The sequence below is a fragment of the Hippocampus bargibanti genome, linkage group LG08 (assembly GCF_051943395.1).
Source record: "Hippocampus bargibanti isolate YZ-2025 linkage group LG08, ASM5194339v1, whole genome shotgun sequence".
Taxonomy (NCBI): domain Eukaryota; kingdom Metazoa; phylum Chordata; class Actinopteri; order Syngnathiformes; family Syngnathidae; genus Hippocampus; species Hippocampus bargibanti.
In genome coordinates this window covers 2597975-2616974 of record NC_142741.1, presented here as the reverse complement: position 1 = coordinate 2616974, position 19000 = coordinate 2597975, and the positions used below count along the sequence as shown (strand labels likewise).

At 38.3% G+C, this 19000-nt stretch overlaps 2 protein-coding genes and 1 long non-coding RNA gene across 3 annotated transcripts; 1 reads left to right on the top strand and 2 right to left on the bottom strand.

The window, feature by feature from the left end:
- Positions 1 to 23: 23 nt before the first annotated feature.
- Positions 24 to 7482, bottom strand: LOC148894285 (retinol dehydrogenase 7-like). Its single transcript, XM_089002409.1, has 5 exons — positions 7408 to 7482; positions 6398 to 6714; positions 4709 to 4967; positions 4477 to 4640; positions 24 to 3264 (listed from the first exon to the last, which is right to left on the bottom strand). Exons 2-5 carry the CDS (start codon positions 6708 to 6710, stop codon positions 3041 to 3043), a joined length of 960 nt encoding a protein of 319 aa, XP_088858535.1. The 5' UTR covers positions 6711 to 6714; positions 7408 to 7482; the 3' UTR covers positions 24 to 3040.
- Positions 7483 to 7517: 35 nt separating this feature from the next.
- On the top strand, positions 7518 to 18387 carry LOC148894283 (uncharacterized). Its single transcript, XR_016115744.1, has 3 exons — positions 7518 to 7585; positions 15773 to 15963; positions 16044 to 18387. It is a non-coding gene; the product is annotated as an uncharacterized LOC148894283 (long non-coding RNA).
- Positions 9411 to 12570, bottom strand: LOC148894284 (retinol dehydrogenase 7-like). The gene is made up of 4 exons (XM_089002410.1): positions 12258 to 12570; positions 10778 to 11036; positions 10541 to 10704; positions 9411 to 10286 (listed from the first exon to the last, which is right to left on the bottom strand). Exons 1-4 carry the CDS (start codon positions 12568 to 12570, stop codon positions 10063 to 10065), a joined length of 960 nt encoding a protein of 319 aa, XP_088858536.1. The 3' UTR covers positions 9411 to 10062.
- Positions 18388 to 19000: the final 613 nt, after the last annotated feature.

Below are 19000 nucleotides of genomic sequence, written 5' to 3'. Positions count from 1 at the left end.
CAGGCAATAAACACAGTTCAATGTCCACTTATGACAAAAAAGAGTTTATTTGTTTTCTTGATATATGTCGTGCATGCTACAGAAAATAGATATCAAATGTTTACAACCCTGTTCAAGTACTGTTTTTTTAATGTACGGTGATACCTTGGCTTACGAACTTAATTGGTTCCCAGACAGAGTGTGTGAAGCGAAAAGTGTGTATCCCAAAAAATATATTCCCATAGGAAACCATTAAAATGAGAATAATCCGTTCCCAGGTCCCCATAAAAGACAATTTTCTAATATTCTAAGCCTTAAAACTACACAAAATAGACCTTATTTTATGTATAATAAATGTGCTGTTGTGTTATAATTAAAGAAATAAACTGTACTGTATAATAAAATTGTTTTATTTACCTTTGTGATGGTCGTTGATGGCTTGACGGAATGGAGTGGCCGTTTCATCAGCATTAAACACTTGATGAGGAACGTAACCTTCTTCTTTCACCATCTTGAGGAATGATCCCTTGTGCTTTCTCTGCCATAATTTTATCTAGTTCCTCATCAATTGTGTTCTGTTTCGCCGGGTTGATTGCTTTTTGCATCAATTCTACAGATGGCTTGTGCGGGTTTTTTTGTGGAGCCTGATTGATGGGATATTTTAACCTTGCAGTCTACACTCTTCTTTTGAAACTCTCTCGCTGTCGTCTGCCTTTCTCTTTAATGTTTAAACCACCCCCCCTCACTTCTGCGTTCTTGACCAATCACATGGCTTTAACTATATATAGAGGACAAAAACAGTCGGCTGCCATTTTCTTCTTGGGGAACGGGCTCGTTCGCGAACGACACATCACTCATTGTGGCAGCTCCGTGCATGAAAAAAGTTCGTATGCCAAGGTAAAATTTTCATAAATGTAACGTTCGTAAACCAAAAGGTTCGTAAATCAAGGGGTTCGGAAACCGAGGTATCACTGTATCAGAAAAATGAAATGCTGAGGTCAACTTTTGCACATTTCCAGGACAACTATAACTCACTTAAAATGTGATTCCCTCAATTAATACAAAATTTTAATTGAATCCATAATACATGCTTGAACAACGAGTTAGCATAAAAGCTGCCGCTCAAAGGCAACCGCAAAAGGCAAAGAAAAGCCTACTAGAACATCTGGAAATTCATTTGGGGCAAAGGCATTTAAAATGTTAAAAAATAGTGCCATGTGTGTGACTCTCAAAACGACACAATTTCAGTCGCTATAAACGTAGTGGTTGCGAATGGTCGAAACATTTTTTTAAAGTGACTTAAAAATATTAAAATATATATTATACAGACTTGAAATTTCAAAATAAAACCATGAAATGCTTTGGATATACAGTCCATTGAGCTGAAACGGTCCCTAGGTACATTCGTGACCTCAAACCCATCAGGCCAAAGTCCAACACCAGTTGAATATTAATCTCGTGCAAAAGCGGGTCTGCGCTTATATAAGCGACATGATTGCGCATTTGATAGATAGCTAACGAGATTGCTTGCTAGCTAGATAGCTATATAGCTAACAGATAATGAAAATATGCTACATTGAACAAAAACTTCCCAAAAAGGATACTATAATGCAATTTTGGGGGAGATTGGGAAGGGGTTGAGGTACTTACTACTAGATAGCTAGTCAGCTAGATAGCTAGCAAGCCAGCTAGATAGCTAACCAGCCAGCTAGATAGCTAGCAAGACAGTTATATAGCTAGCTATTCAGCTAATAAATAGCAAATAGACAGTAAATAGCTAGCTCGCTTGAAATAAGGGACAGGCAAGACCCGATACCGATAACCACAGCTGAAGCGATAACAAAGCGCTAACATGGACTAAAGGCAAATGCTGCCCCCTCGTGGAAGGGAAACAACATTGCCAGAGGTCTGACCAGCGCTTTATTGGCACCCTCCGCAAGAAAAACCAACACCTGAACAAATTCAGGAATGGCGCTCTACGTGATATTTTCAATTGCCGAATAAAATTCGGGAATGGCAGAGAATGAGTTAAAACCACAAGATTGCGACAAAATGGCTACCGGAAAAGACACCGCCGTCAAGCTTATTTTCATCGCTGGCTTGAGTTCCCACTCATAATATATCGATCGCAATGCTGAAGTACAGTGATACCTTGGCTTACGAACGTAATTGGTTCCCAGACAGGTTGTGTAAGGCGTAAAGTGTGTATCCCAAAAATTTATTTCCCATAGGAAACAATTAAAATGAGAATAATCCGTTCCCAGGTCCCCATAAAACATAATTTTCTAATTTTCTAAGCCTTAAAACTACACAAAATATACCTTATTTTATGTATAATAAATGTGCTGTGGTATTGTAATTAAAGAAAAACTGTATTGTATAATAAGTTAGGACGTAGTTGTTTTATTGACCTTTGTGATGGTTATTGATGGAATAGAGTGGCTGGTTTCATCAGCATTAAACACTTGATGAGGAACGTAACCTTCTTTCACCATCTTGAAGAATGATCCCTTATAGGTGCTTTCTATGCGATAATTTTACCTAGTTCCTCATCAATTGTGTTCTGTTTAGCTGGGTTGATCGCTTTTTGCATTAGATGTACAGATGGCTTGTGCGGGTTATTTGTGGAGCCTGATTGATGGGAATTTTAACCTTGCAGTCTACACTCTGCCTTTGAACTATCAAAGCACTGTTTTCTATCCATTTTGTCACTCTGTCTGTCTCTTTAATGTTCAACCCCTCCCCCCACGCCCCGCCTCACTGCTGCGTTCTTGACCAATCACGTGGCTTTAACCGAAGACCGGGGGCGGGGAATAGAGGACAAAAACAAGTCGGCTGCCATTTTCTTGTTAGGAGAACGGGCTCGTTCGTGAACGATACATCGCTTATTGTGGCGCTCCGTGTGTATCCCGAAAAATAGTTCATTTGCCAAGGTAAAATTGTCATAAATGTAACGTTCGTAAACCGAAAAGTTCGTAAGCAAAGGGGTTCGTAAACCGAGGTATCACTGTATTGAAATAAAAATGGCGACGCCACCTGGAAATGACTCACGGGGGGCATTTCACAGCACGGATGCTTTAATCCTGGGGCTGTATTTGAGGAAGAAGCTGTCGGTGACGAAGGTGGGCATGTAGGACAGAGGTAGCCAGATGAATTTGGCATCCCATCCGGGCGAGTAGCGGGTGCGAGGGTGGACGGCGGCCACGGCGTGCTCCATGCAGCTCACCACCTTCATCAGGTCGCTGTCGGTCAGGACTTTGAATTTTTGCGACATCTCTTTAAATGCTGAAAGGGAGAGCAGACACATAAAAAATAAATAAATCACCGTTAACTCATTCATTGCCAGACGATGTGCAAAAAATGTGTCCACTCCAGTGCCAGGGTTTTTGTCATAGTCACTCAAATTCAAGGACCAACAGAATATTGAGTTTTAGGACGACATAAATATTCAATGCAGCGTAAGAAACTTTACACTCTCTTTTTTTCATCAGAAAAAGAAGAGTTAATTCCTAAGTTATATTGGGTCTGGAGTTATCTGAGCTCGAAATGGGGCGGCTATACAAAACGCAAATGCTGCCCACTCGTGGGAGGGAAAAACATTGCCAGAGGTCTGACCAGCACTTCTGATCTATTAGCTATCTAGCGAGCTTTCTATCTATTTGAGTTACTTCGGGGTTGCGTGAACGCTGGCGCATGTGGCTGCCGCTGCTCAACCAGAGAAAAACTGTTCCTGTGACTGTAAAGTGACCTTGAGAATTTTGAAAGGCGCTTAGAAATGAAATGGATTATTATTATTATTATTATTTGCTAGCTCTTTGCTATCTATTAGCTATCTGGCTAGCCATTTGCTATCTAGCTAGCTATTTATTCACTATCTAAGTGACTGGCTATCTAGCTCGGTATCTGTTGGCTAGCTTTCTATGTATTTGAGGTACTGGGTACTGGGTTGAGTGAACGCTGGCGCATGTGGCTGCCGCTGCTCACCCACAGAAAAACATCCTGTGACTGTAAAGTGACCTTGAGAGTTTTGAAAGGCGCTTAGAAATGAAATGGATTATTATTATTATTCGTTGCTAGCTCTTTGCTATCTATTAACTATCTGGCCAGCTATTTGCTAAATGGCTAGTTATCTATTCACTAACTGACTAGCTATCTAGCTCGGTATCTGTTGGCTAGCTTTCTATCTATTTGAGTTATTTTGGGGTTGAGTGAACGCTAGCGCATGTGGCTGCCGCTGCTCACCCACAGAAAAATCTTGTGACTATAAAGTGTTCTTGAGAGCTTTGAAAGGTGCTTACAATAAAATGTATTATTATTATTATTGTTATTATTAAACAAAATGGAATTTCGCTGCACTGTGTTAATGCTGATATAAATGGGCAGAGAAATGAACACTGATTTCCAAAAAGGTAGCTTGAAATAGTCCAGAGAACGTCAACATTTCAACCACAATTGCTTAATTTCAGACAAAACAAACAAACAAACAAACAAACTCACTGTTGTCCAAAAAGTCTGCCCCGTAGTCATCTTTGACATCCTTCGGCAATCGTTCCCAAAGCTTCGTCAAGTTCTTTTCCAGCGCTTCAGTATCGGTAATATTTGTTTTGAAGAAGCCGGGCTCGATGCACAAAACCTTCACTCCAAATGGCGCCAAGTTCAAACTGAATTCCAAGCGAAATTAACATGAAAACGGGAGAAACAAGACACTCGCCGCCATTTTAGTTCTTACCGCAAACTGTCGTTGAAGGCCTCTACGCCATATTTAGAAACGCAATACGGACCCCCGAACGGACTCAGCCTTCCGAACACGCTGGCCACGTTGACCACCCTTCCTCGAGCCTTCTTGATGAGCGGGAGGACGCTAAGCGTCACGTCGATCACGCCCGTCAGATTAACGTCCAGCATGCCCTTAAAATCCTCGATCGTGAGCCAATCCGTGGGCGCCGACGGCACGCCGATGCCGGCGTTGTTGACCACGGCCCACAGTCCTGTAAAAAACACGGCCAAATATATATTTTTTCTGATTACCTGCAGCGATAGAAACAACCACGCTTTATTCAACTGAAAGGGTCGGAGCTGTTGGAGTGTCGCTGCTTGGAATTGAAGCGGATTTACAGTACATGGGACGGAAGATGTGAGACAATCTTTTTTAGTCAATGGATGCTACAGCTTTGTGTTCGCTTTCAACATTTAGCTTGTAGCAGACGTGCGTGTTTCACCATGACGTCCTTGATCCACTGGTGAAAAGGACACTTTGATCCTCTCTTCTTTCATCTCAAACTGCTTCATACAACAAATAGAGTGCAGAAAGTGCTTAAAATTGAATGACTGTTTTTTGTGTTGTCACATTATTTATTTTGTTGTTGTTTTGACTTCAAGATGGCGCCGCGAGAGTGGGAAGCTCCTGTATTTTGTTTTTCTACTTCTTCCTTTCCTATTCCTTTCATAACTTATTCCTGCTTCGCCATATGCTAGCAAGTTTCCGCTGCTGCATTTTTCACATGTAACATACTCTTTTGTTTGGATGTTTAGCTTTTATTTTCATGTTACAACCAATACCGAGTTTTGTCCCAAGGTGGTACTGTAACAGTTTTTGTCCCATTCCTAAATGATATGGGTCTGGAGTTATATGAGCTTGAAATGAGGGCGGCAGTCCGTCTCCAGAAGAAACAAAAGTTCAGAGAACACAAGTTTTATTAGGTGTCTTGTTGGCTATCTAGCTAGTTATCTATTAGCTACATGGCTATCTAGCTGGCTATCTTTCTAGCTAGTTATCTATTAGCTACATGGCTATCTAGCTGGCTATCTTTCTAGCTAGTTATCTATTAGCTACATGGCTATCTAGCTGGCTATCTTTCCAGCTAGTTATCTATTAGCTACATGGCTATCTAGCTGGCTATCTTTCTAGCTAGTTATCTATTAGCTATCTGGATGGCTAGCTATCTATTAGCTATCTGCCTGGCTGACTAGCTATCTATTAGCTAGCTAGCTCGCTTTCTATCTATTTGAGTTATTCCGGGTTGAGTGAACGCTGGCGCTTGTGACTGTAAAATGACCTTGAGAGTTTTGAAAGGCGCTTATAAATGAAATGTATTATTATTATTGTTATTATTATTATTTGCTAGCTATTTGCTATCTGGCTAGCTATTTGCTATCTAGCTAGCTATCTATTCACCATCTGACTACCTATTTAGCTCGGTATCTGTTGGCTAGCTTTCTATCTATTTGAGTTACTTTGGGGTTGAACAACTTTGCTGCTGTGAAATGTAAATTTCTCCACTGTGAGACTAATAAAAGCTAATCCAATCCAGTATGCTAATTTACACCATTGCAATCAACCAGTGTAGCGGACATTGCTAACCTCTTCTATCGTCAAGCTAAAATTAGCTTTATCATCTTGGTCAATCCAACACTTTACCTTTCTCTCCGACGACATCGTCAATGAGTCCGGCGGCTTTGGCAACACTGGCCGAGTCAGTGACGTCCACGTGAAGAGTGGTCAGTCGGTCAGAGGAGGCCTTCTTCAGCTCATCTTCACCCTTTTCCGTAAAACAGCCGGCGATCACGCAAAATCCCAACGTATCCAGATATTTGGCTAAGAGATGCCCGAAGCCGCTATCGCAGCCAGTGATATAAACATATTTGTCTCCCTTATTTGCTACCCGTTTGTACTCCTTGATCCACCTGTAGACAAACCACAGGACCAGCAGGGCGACGGTGTACATGAACATCTCCCTACAGGGTCAAATGAGAATGGAAGTTAAAGCCCTAACACTTGTCCTAAATATATGTGTACTATCAAAGTAACCACGTGACTTCCAGTTCATTTTATGGTACTCTAAGTTTGGTCAATATTTGAACGTATGAAAGAACACTTTGTACTTTATGCTATCAGCATGAGTTTGCTTGCGATTAAGCAAACAATGAAAAAAAAAACAATGCAACTGTGCACATCAGACATCAAACTTCGTGTCATTAAAATACATCGATGATTTTTTTTCATAAACAAAATTGTATCCAGTTTTTCGAATTTAAAAGTCAGTCTATCAAAAGACGTCACGGTGCTGTACTTACTATACCGTATTCGGAGAGTAGCAGCACCACCGTGTGGCTAATGTACCGTATTACAACGCGGAAAGTAAATCTAAAAAAAAATCGACTTTGTACAAAAACTTCACGACGAAAGCAGTAACGCATAATAGCAATGAGTATTGTTTTACCTCATTAGAAGTCGTTCGAATAGAATGTCAAAGTTGCGTTACTGTTGTATGCAAAGTTGGAAGTTATGGTAAAAAAAAAGTACAAACATTACACAAAACGTGTAAAAACACAGTAAAGACAGTCGTTCTGACGGTAACATTTTAAAGTTGCATAAACTCTTATTGGTGACTGAGTGGTGCACAATCTGTTTTATTTAGTTTGAATTACCTTGACGAGGTTGTTTTTTTCCTTGGCAGATCTGTACACGTCTTACTGTTTTGTTTACTCCTCGCTCAGCAGGCGTGGCTGAAGGCGTTGCTTTTTTAATATTCCGGGCAGCAACATGAATTACGGAATGGATTCCAACACCAGAAATCGCTACACAAAACTGGAACTCGCCATATTGGTAAGATATTAACCAGAAACATACGACAACACTGTTACGTCCACACACTCAATTTATGTGTAATATGATGTTTAATGAATCGTTTTGACATTTATATCGTAACTCATAAACTTGGCACACGTTTAAGTGGACCATTATTCATCATGGTTGTAGTACAGTAATCCCTCGTTTCTCGCGGCTAATGCGGACCGGGACCACCCGCGTTAGACGAAAAACCGCGATGTAGCGAACCCTGCATGTATTGGTAAATTTACATGTGTATGAGTACAAGAAAATATTTATAAGGCCAAATTTAGTGGGACACAGGACATGCATAAAGAATGTAAACTAAGTCAACCCAATTAATGTACAGAAAGTGATGACAATTTAGTTAACATTAATCGTCGACTCATTGTCAGGTGTGGCCGATTGAAACCGATGTTTTTGGTTCATGAACTAATACAATTAAAATTGCATTTTCTGTGTAGCTCTTTCTCTTGTTTCTATTTATAATTGTATTTTATTTATTGTATTCTATTTTGTGATTGTATTTTATTTATTATAGTACCTATGCTTGTCTCTGACTGTAAAGTGTCCTTGAGAGCTTTGAAAGGTGCTTAAAATATAATGTATTATTATTATTATTATTATTATTATTATTATTATAAAATTCACATAACAGTCAACACAAAGCAAAATAACAAACACCGCTAATGTTCGGTTTTGTGCATTTACAGCACATTAATGCCTCAAAATGGAAGAATAAATTCAAAAATAACAGTAAATCTAATGAATGCAGTATTGTACTCTAGTGACATTTGTGGCCTTTTTTTTTAGGTTCGATAAAAATCTGCGATGCATCAAAAGCTGCGATAATCGAACCGCAAAGTAGCAAAGAATTACTGTACAATTAAATGGCTTGATATAAAAAAATGGTCTGAATGTAAACAATGTGTGACTCATCCTTCAAAGAATCATTGAGACACCTGTAAGCGTGATGACACGTGGCCGGCCAATTTGTCATACTTGTGACATTAGGCAAGAGGAAGTAAACCGTGAGAGCTTGGCCATCTGTCAATAATTCGTCAGAGCTCAAGAATTATCTCCTCTATGTGGTTGAGGGAAACAAAACATACTCGTCAGACTCCAGCTTTTGTTTTGATCAGACTTTTGACAACAATACAAGCGTAATAGTGTTACACCAAAGAAATTAACCAGAAATTTTTGGGATTCAATATTTTGTGACGTTTTTTGTGATATTTTGTCAAAAATACTACATATTAATCAAATGTTCTTCCTTCACTTAAGAGTTGTTATTGATGTTATAAATTATGGAAACTATATACACCTAACACCTGAATAAACTTGTAAAAACTAGTAACGAGGAAGTATTCAAACCGTAGTACAGTGATACCTTGACTTACAAACTTAATTGGTTCCCAGACAGAGTGTGTAAGGCGAAAAGTGTGTATCCCAAAAAATAATTTCCCATAGGAAACCATTAAAATGAGAATAATCTGTTCCCAGGTCCCCATAAAACATAATTTTCTAAGCCTTAAAAATACACAAAATATACCTTATTTTATGTATTATAAATGTGCTATGGTATTACAGTAAAGTCTCGTTATATCGATATTCAAGGGAGTCCGAAAAAATATCGATATAACCGGGACTATCGATATATCCGACCCTGTTTGCATGTAATTTTCTCAGTGCGTACATAGAAATAGTATCGATATAACCGGGACTATCGATATATCGATATAACGAGACTTTACTGTATAATTAAAGAAATAAACTGTACTCTTTAATAAAGTCGTTTTATTTACCTTTGTGATGGTCGTTGATGGCTTGATGGAATGGAGTGGCCGGTTTCATCAGCATTAAACACTCGATGAGGAACGTAGCCTTCTTCTTTCACCATCTTGAGGAATGATCCCTTGTAGGTGCTTTCTCTGCGATGATTTTACCTTGTTCATCATCAATTGTGTTCTGTTTAGCTGGGTTGATTGCTTTTTGCATCCAGTGTACGGATGGCTTGTGCAGGTTATTTGCGGTGCCTGATTGATGTGATATTTTAACCTTGCAGTCTACACTCTGTTTTGAACTGTCGACATTGAAACGAGTCCAAATTTCACAGTTTTTTATCCATTCTCACTCTCTCTCTGTCGGCTGCCTGTCTCTTTAATGTTTACGCCCCTCCCTCACTGCTGCGTTCTTGACCAATCACGTGGCTTTAACCGAAGACTGGGCGCGGGGAATAGAGGACAAAAAAAGTCGGGTGCCGTTTTCTTGTGAGGAGAACGGGCTCGTTCGTCAACAACACATCACTTATTGTGGCAGCTCCGTGTGTATCCCGAAAAATAGTTTGTATGCCAAGGTCAAATTTTCATAAATTTAACGTTCGAAAACCGAAAAGTTCTTAAACCGAAAAGTTCTTAAACCAAGGGGTTCGTAAACCGAGGTATCACTGTAACTGGTAACACCGGTTGAAAATCTTACAACATGGACACATTCATCTTTGGGCTGAATTTAAGGACCAAATTGTCAGTGACGAAAGAGGGCATGTAGGACAAAGGCAGCCAGATAAACTTGGCATCCCATCCGGGCGAGTAACGGGTGCGAGGGTGGACGGCGGCCACGGCGTGCTCCATGCAGTAGATCACTTTCATCAGGTCGTCATCTGTCAGGAGTTGACATTTGGCCACGATGGTGTGAAGCGCTGGAGTGGAAGGGCATCCATTTTGTTTATGTTCAAGTCAGTCACGTGTCGCTCTTTGCAGACTAACTAACTTGATGAGTGATGTTGTTGGATAGGCAAAAACGTGTGGACCCTGTCTTGATACTTAGATCTGATTAGATTGGTATTGGAGTTGTATTCATTCAAACAACGCACTTCTCCGCACTTAACTGTCTGACTTTTAAAATGGCCGACCCTTTTTACACGGAAATATTTTGTAACTTGAAAGTACTTACCACGCTCGACATAGTTTTCGCCATAGTCATCCTTCACATCCTGAGGCAATCTATCCCAGAGCTTTTTCCCATTTTGTTCCAGGATCTGTGGGTCTGTGACATTTGTTCTGAAGAAGCCGGGTTCAATGCACAAAACCTTGACCCCAAACGGCGTCATATTCACTCTGAAACAGATATAAAGCAGAAGTGATGAGATTACATGAGGTCAAACATTTGAGCTGCCTGGTTAGTTCTCACCGCAGGCTGTCGTTGAAGCCCTCCACGCCGTATTTGGACACGCAGTACGGACCGCCGAAAGGGCTGATCCTACCGAATGCGCTAGCCACATTTACCACCCTTCCCCTAGCCTTCTTGATAAGAGGGAGGACACTAAGAGTCACGTCGATCATGCCCACCAGATTGACATCTAGCATCCTTTTATAGTCCTCAACCGTTAGCCAGTCTGAGGGAGCCACTGGCACAGAGATTCCTGCATTGTTCACCACAGCCCAAAGCCCTGGGGAAAAAAAAAAAAAAACACGTTTTGTTTTATGATGCGGCTGGAACGAATCAATGTCAATTGCATTCATTTCAATGGTGAAAGCCGACTTGAAGCGTGAGAGATTTGAATTGGACTTAAAACAATTTTTATCGGCATCAGTTGCTACTCACAAACACATGGTAAGACCTTGGTCTGACACTTTTCTGCATTTCGGTTTCTCATTCAAGCAGCCTTAATCGGTTCATGCGCAGAGCTGGTTAGTACAGAACCAGCCCGTGTGTTGGCATGTAATCATCATCCAAGTTAGCAACGCCCCAAACGACAAATGATATCGCTCGTTTGGGTTTCAGTCATAGTTTGACATATGCCGTCCCATTTGGGAGTGTAGATCATTGGGTTTCTGTCAGAGATGTTCGATCGGACACTGTGGACGAAGACTCGAACCCAGAAAGATTGTCTTTTCTGCCGGCAGGAGACGCAGCCATTCATGACTGACGCCCAAATTCTGCAGCCCTCTGCCAAGCTATTTATTGAAAGTACATGCAAATTAAAGTGATACATTAGTAAAACATAGTTTTCTTGGTTATAATACCACGCCTCTGGACGTTCTGAGCACCAACAGCTGTAAGCAATAAAACATTGTCTCTTCCATGAACTGATAAATTTGTAACCTGGCTAATAGGATCTTCCTGAGAGGGAGTTTCATGTCTTAAACTCTGTCCAAGGCCAGATCTCCTAGATCACAGGTGTCAAAGTCAAGGCCCGCGGGCCAAATCCGGCCCGCCACATCATTTTTTTTCGGCCCGCGAAAGCAAATCAAACTTGTTAAATTCCATGATGATGCTAAAATCTGAGCCAAAATTTCATATTTTTGGATTTCAACCACAATAAAAGTCATTATTCTTGACTTCAGATTTGAAAACGAGTTATTCATTAATTTGCTGTGTGCTCTGTATGTAATATTTGAAGGGATTTAAATATTCTAATGGGTTCCCCAAATTCATAACGGCCCTCGAGAGGAAACCATAACTACAATGTGGCCCGCGGCAAAAAATGACTTTGCCACCCCTGTCCTAGATGAAGGTGACAGTTTAACTGGGCTGTGTCTGTTTCACTCGATCAGTTTCCACACCTAGCCTAACGTCTTCTCAGACAAACCAGAACAGCGCACTTGCGATCGAGTCAATGCCCTGAAAATGAAATCAATAAATAAGAATATGCACAAGTATCTTATACCTTTCTGCCCGACAAGATCGTCAATGAGCGTCGTGGCTTGTGCGACACTGGCAGAGTCACTGACATCCAAATGAAGAGTGGTCAGTCGGTCAGAGGAGGCTTTTTTCAGCTCATCTTCACCCTTCTCGGTGTAACAACCTGCGATCACGCAGAATCCCCGCGTATCCAAATGTTTCGCCAGAAGATTCCCAAAGCCAGTATCACAGCCAGTGATGTAGACATATTTATCGCCCTTGTTTGCGACTCGTTTGTACTCCTTGAACCATCTGTAGATAAACCACAGAACCAGCACGGCCGCTATGTACAGCACCATGTCGCTCTGTGTAATGAGATATAAAGAAATGTGGGATACATTTTCCATTTCGACATAAACCCATCTCAAAATGATTTTTTTAAACCACTAATCTTTGTCTAACTATAAATACTGATGACATCATATCGAGAAACAAGTCGGGGGAAAATAAATTAAATTCCCATCACACGTTATTATTTCAGTAAGCATTACATGCAGTTTTTAATAACATATTTTGTTTCAAGATGTACTATATTTTTCTAATGCAATGCAGTACAGTACAGTTTATTTCTTTAGTTATAATACCATAGCACATTTATTATACATAAAATAAGGTATATTTTGTGTAGTTTTAAGGTACAAGGGATCATTCCTCAAGATGGTGAAAGGAGAAGGCTACATTCCTCATCAAGTGTTTGATGCTGATGAAACCGGCCACTGCGTTCCATCAACGACCATCACAAAGGTAAATAAAACGACTTTATTATATAGTACAGTTTATTTCTTTAATTATAATACAATAGCACATTTATTATACATAAAAATAAGGTATGCTTTGTGTAGTTTTATGGTTTAGAAAATTAGAAAGTAGAAAAGTATGTTTTATGGGGACCTGGGAACGGATTATTCTCATTTTAATGGTTTCCTATGGGAAATTAATTTTTGGGATACACACTTTTCGCCTTACACACTCTGTCTGGAAACCAATTAAGTTCGTAAGCAAAGGTGTCACTGTATTTGAAATCATATGGAAAAAAAACACTGAACCGCCTCCCTCAGCCAAACGAAGCAAAATAATTTTGAGGCATGTTCAAGGACTGTGAACAGAATGGGATATTTTAAATTAAAATGAAAAAAAACACACAAATCACTCAACTTGACATTGTAAATAAACATGAAAACCAAGGACAAATATAAATGTGGCTAATCATGAAAATGAAACAAAAATAAGTTAATAATAAACCAATAACGAACAATAAAGAACTCACAAATTCAAATATGTCATATTAGGTCAATAGCCTTAACAGCACCACGATTCGTCAAAAACCATGAGCACAATTAAAATTCAACAGAAATTAATTGAATTTTGAAACTCACATTTGGCTCATAAAAATGTAGAGGCGAACTTCACTGAATGAAGACACAGATTAAATGAGCGACGGTAGAAACGAAAACTCGCTTTTAAGCGTTTTCTTCCCCCACGTGTTCATCATTTACATATTGTTTTCCCAGATCAGTCTGTAAAATACGGTGGAAGTGGCGACACCTACTGGAAAGTTTCCGATACTGTAATAAATACAGGAAATAAAATGCCACCTTGCCTCTCGCGTTATCAATCACATCTCTGTACTACTGTACAGAAATGACACAAGGTAGTGGAAGGAAGTACTATAGTACAAAAACAATACTTGTTTGGATAACTGCAAAACCTGTTTCATTGCTGTAGTACCTTTCCGAAGTGTCCTCTTTTGAAAGGTGCTTATAAATGAAACATTTCAAATGCATACACATATATATATATACAGTAAAGTCTCGTTATATCGATATCGGATATATCGATAGTCCCGGTTATATCGATACTATTTCTATGCACGCACGGAGAAAATTACATGCAAACAGGGTCTATATATCGATAGTCCCGGTTATATCGATATTTTTTCGGACTCCCTTGAATATCGATATAACGAGACTTTACTGTATATATATATATATATATATATATATATATATATATATATATATATATATATATATATATATATATATATATATATATATATATATATATATATATATATATATAATTATTATTATTATTATTATTGCTATGATCATTGTTATTGCTATTATTATTATTATGATTATTGTTCTTGTTGTTCTTCTTCTTCTTCTTCTTCTTCTTATTATTATTATTATTATTATTATTATTATTATTATTATTATTATTGTGATTATTGTTATTATTATTATTATTATTATTATTATTATTATTATTATTATTATTATTATTATTGTTCTTGTTCTTCTTCTTCTTCTTATTATTATTATTATTATTATTATTATTATTGTGATTATTGTTATGATTATGATTATTATTGTTATTGTTGTTCTTATTATTATTACTGCTATTATTATTATTATTATTATTATTATTATTGTTGTTCTTGTTCTTCTTCTTCTTCTTCTTCTTCTTCTTCTTCTTATTATTATTATTGTTGTTGTTCTTGTTCTTCTTCTTATTATTATTATTATTGTGATTATTGTTATTATTATTATGATTATTATGATTATTATTGTTATTGTTGTTCTTGTTATTATTATTACTGCTATTATTATTATTATTATTGTTATTATTGCTATTATTATTATTGTTATTATTGTTCTTGTTATTATGATTATTATTATTATTATTATTATTATTATTATTATTATTATTAACAGAAGGTGTATAGCATCTGACAGTTCAAGCAAACTGACTGTTGCATCCTTTATGTCCCAAAAAATGTGTGCCATTTTTATTTGGCAAAGTGATATAATGAACACAGTATGCGACAAAAAATAAATCAGGTTTGACGAGTTGCTAATCAAGAAAGTACAAAACGATGACTTCGCTCTTATACTAATGCAGACGTTACCGAGGTTTCACACTGATTGCCTCACGTGCACTGTAATAAACATCAACGCAATTAAAATTTGACAACATCGAGTCTAAACGCGCCACCGAGCAAGTTTTGCTTTTGTTTTACTTACTGTACTGTAAAAATTGAGACCCTCTTCTTTGAGCACGAAGATTTAAAGGACAACCGACACCATTTTTTGTTTCCTAACTGACATCTGAAAAACGTGGCTTCGGATTCGGAGAAGATGCATTCTTGTTACTCATCCAGTTATGAATATGATTGAAATAGTTCCGAAGAGGAAAGCATACATGTTTGCAATCGATTAAAGAAGTCCTTCCGGATCATTTTGAGGCGTCTGGACTCCAATTTAGCGTCCCGGAAAATGCACAATATGGCGCCCAAGCTCCGTTGGAAATGGGCTGATTTGTCTACTGGGAATTTGTGTCAACTAGTATCAAATAGTAGTCTTGGTGCAACACACAAAGATTCACCATCGCGTTATTTATGTTTTCCTTCTAATTTCGCCATCAACACGGATCAACATGATGTTTTCAGACCAAACAAAGTACCCAAAATGCATTGTGTGTCGCTTTCTCGGTCAGGGGCGTTCCTTTAGTGACGTCACGTCAGGCATCGTCATCTACTCGAAAACAAGACTTCCTGAATATTCAGCGCGAGTCTTCAGCGCCCTCTGCTGGAATTGTTCGGTTCTGACACTGTAATAGTAAAGTGTGAACAGGAAATGGATTCTCATCCCGGATTGTACCACCGTACGTCTGCCTCAGTTCAAAAGGTTCTGTACTTGAATTACCAAAAAAACAAGACTATTATAATATTCATAACATACTTCAATATTCTCTCTCTCTCTCACAGATTCTAAGAATTTGTTTTTATTGCAGTGTGGTCTTGGACTGGCATGTCCCACCTTCCTCCGACATTATCACTCACCTGTGTTAGAATGGAAAGATAGCTATTAGCTAGCTAGGTAGCTAGCTAATCAGTAGCTAGCTAATAGATATCTAGCTAGATAGCTAGCTAATAGGGGAAATATAGCTATCTAGGTAGCTAGCCAATAGCTAGCTGGAAGCCAAATAGATAGCTAATAGACAGCAAATAGCTAGCTAGATAGCAAAATAGATAGCTACATAGCTAGACAGCTAATTATTTATCAATTTATTTAAATAACGCAGCATTATTGGGTAAAATAAATAGCTACATACACGTGATTTCCATCATCAGTTTATCAAATGTTTGTGCAAAATTGATCTGAATTTTTCCTCCAGAAGCAAGGAATGATCATAACAAGAGAAAAATATAAAATGATATTACGTGACAAGGGATTTACATAGCGAGATATGCCGAATTAAATCTCGTGAAATCATTTTTTTTAATCATTAATAGTCAAATACCCTTTTACGTAGTTGATGATCATCTGCATTCCAGCGAATGCACTTCCAGTTGACCACAACTAATGTCCTTAAGGTCATTCCACTCATTTTTTACAATCACTTCTGATAACATCTTGGGCACGTTCATAAATACATTTTTTTTCCCTTAAACATGACATCAAATTTTCTCATTTAAAAAGCCACATAAATTGTTCATATGTAAATAATGGGTATATTTGCTTGAAATCTATATTTTTATGATTTAGATATTGATTTTGTGTCAAGAATTCCGACTGTAACTGGCTATAATGCTGACACAAATCTTATCAGTGTAATGGGGCTATAGATAATAGTCATAGGGGAGGAGCATAGGTTGCCTTATTAACTCCTGCCTTGTTATTGCTGAAGAAACGGCATATTGACTCAGAGCTGTCCTGGTCAGGTACCGTATTTTTTTTCCTTCTTCCCCCATATAAAGCATTATTCCTAGATATCAATATCGGTATTTACCGGTGTCCATATATGTCTCTATGTTGATAAAAATAGATTGATTTGAATCACTTTGCTGTAAGTACTTAGCGTCACCACGATATTAAAAGATAAAAATATTCAGAGTTGTTTGTAGACTGATTTTCCATTAGAAAGTAAGTCTGATTGATTTCTTTGTCGCTAATGGACCTTAAAGGACAACCGACGTCTCCGGACAAGTTGTGTCCATAATTTGTAAAATGGCTTCAAATGACTTCTACTGAGCATATTTTACAAAGATATATATATAGCTATATTTTACGTTTTAAGACTCGCGCTGAATATTCAGGAAGTCTTGTTTTTGAGCTGGTCACGAGTCCGTACGTGACGTCACTGAAGTAACGCCCCTGACCGAAAAAAAAGGACACATGTAGCCGTCCTTCCGTCACGTCAATGCATTTTGCTGTGCTTGTTTGGCCTGAAAATATTGTGTTGCACCAAAAAGAGCCAGAAGAGGGCGGCCAAGCTCCATATAAGGAATTTATCAGCCTGTAGAAACGTAATACACTGTCATGTCTACAAGAGGTCGCCATTTTCGGCCTCTTTTTTGGTGATACATTTCCCCCCAATGTTGCCTCAGTATGGCACGGAATAAATTATTTAATCGATTACAAACATTTATGCTTTCCTCTTCAGAACTATTTGAATCATATTCATAACTGGATGTGTAACAAGAAAGCATATTCTCCGAATTTGAAGCCATTGTTTTGATTCTCCAGCAATGCAAGACGTCTTGGCGTGACATCACGAACTGGGGGCGGGACTTTCTGAAAATGCCCAATTTGCAGCTCAATTTTTTTTGCAGATTTTGGACACTTTAAGTCATTTTTATTGGTGTTTTGCATTTGACTAAAAATATCATACTGCGTGTTTTGGGTATTTTAGATGCTATAAAACGTTTTTCTGATGTCAGTTAGGAAACAAAAATGTGATGTCGGTTGTCCTTTAAGATTGAGAGTACACGCTGCCTCTTGCTCAAAGTCAGCTGGAATGGACTTCCAGTTCACCATGACCCAGACGAACAGAAATGCGAGTAATGGATGATGGGATGGCAAAAGAACACTGAGAATACAAGCGCATAACTCATCTGCTTCATAGAAAAGGCATCAAGTCAATATTGTCAATGATTAACCGGCATAAGAAGAATCTGTTTTCATCAGTATGTCTACAGTGAGGAACAATTGCTCTTGAAAATTTGCTGTTCTCAAGATTTTTCTATCCCCAGGACAGACAAGATGAAGAAAACTATGAAGTTTACACCACCGCCTATGACGGATACAAGTCAGTGATTTTACCTTAAATTCAACTACCCAAAAGTATGCACATGGTTCAATATCGTCGTAATGTGTCCTCAGTGGGATTCGCTATCAAGTACAGTGATACCTTGGCTTCCGAACTTAATTTGTTCCCAGACAGAGTGTGTAAGGTGAAAAGTGTGTATTCCAAAAAATAATTTCCCATAGGAAACCATTAAAATGAGAATAATCTGTTCCCAGGTCCCCATAAAACATAATTTTCTACTTTCTAATTTTCTAAGTCTTAAAACTACACAAAATATACCTTATTTTATGTATAATGCATGTGCTATGGTATTATAATTAAAGAAATAAACTGTATATACTGTATAAAAAAGTGGTTTTATTTAGCTTTGTGATGGTCGTTGTTGGCTTGATGGAATGGAATGGCCGGTTTCATCAGCATTAAAAACTTGATGAGGAACGTAGCCTTCTTCTTTCACCATTTTGAGGAATGATCCCTTGTAGGTGCTTTCTCTGCGATAATTTTACCTTGTTCCTCATCAATTGTGTACTGTTTCGCTGGGTTGATAGCTTTTTGCATCAATTGTACAGATGGCTTGTGCGGGTCATTTGTGGAGCCTGATTGATGGGATATTTTAACCTTGCAGTCTACACT

Coding starts and splice junctions, on each gene's coding strand:
- LOC148894285 (XM_089002409.1), bottom strand. CDS start 6,710: ATGTTCATGTACACCGTCGCCCTGCTGGTCCTGTGGTTTGTCTACAGG. Junction 4,968..6,397: donor CGATGTCGTCGGAGAGAAAG/GTAAAGTGTTGG, acceptor TGTTTTTTACAG/GACTGTGGGCCGTGGTCAAC. Junction 4,641..4,708: donor GCCTTCAACGACAGTTTGCG/GTAAGAACTAAA, acceptor CTTGGAATTCAG/TTTGAACTTGGCGCCATTTG.
- LOC148894284 (XM_089002410.1), bottom strand. CDS start 12,570: ATGGTGCTGTACATAGCGGCCGTGCTGGTTCTGTGGTTTATCTACAGA. Junction 11,037..12,257: donor CGATCTTGTCGGGCAGAAAG/GTATAAGATACT, acceptor TTTTTTCCCCAG/GGCTTTGGGCTGTGGTGAAC. Junction 10,287..10,540: donor CGAAAACTATGTCGAGCGTG/GTAAGTACTTTC, acceptor CTTCCACTCCAG/CGCTTCACACCATCGTGGCC.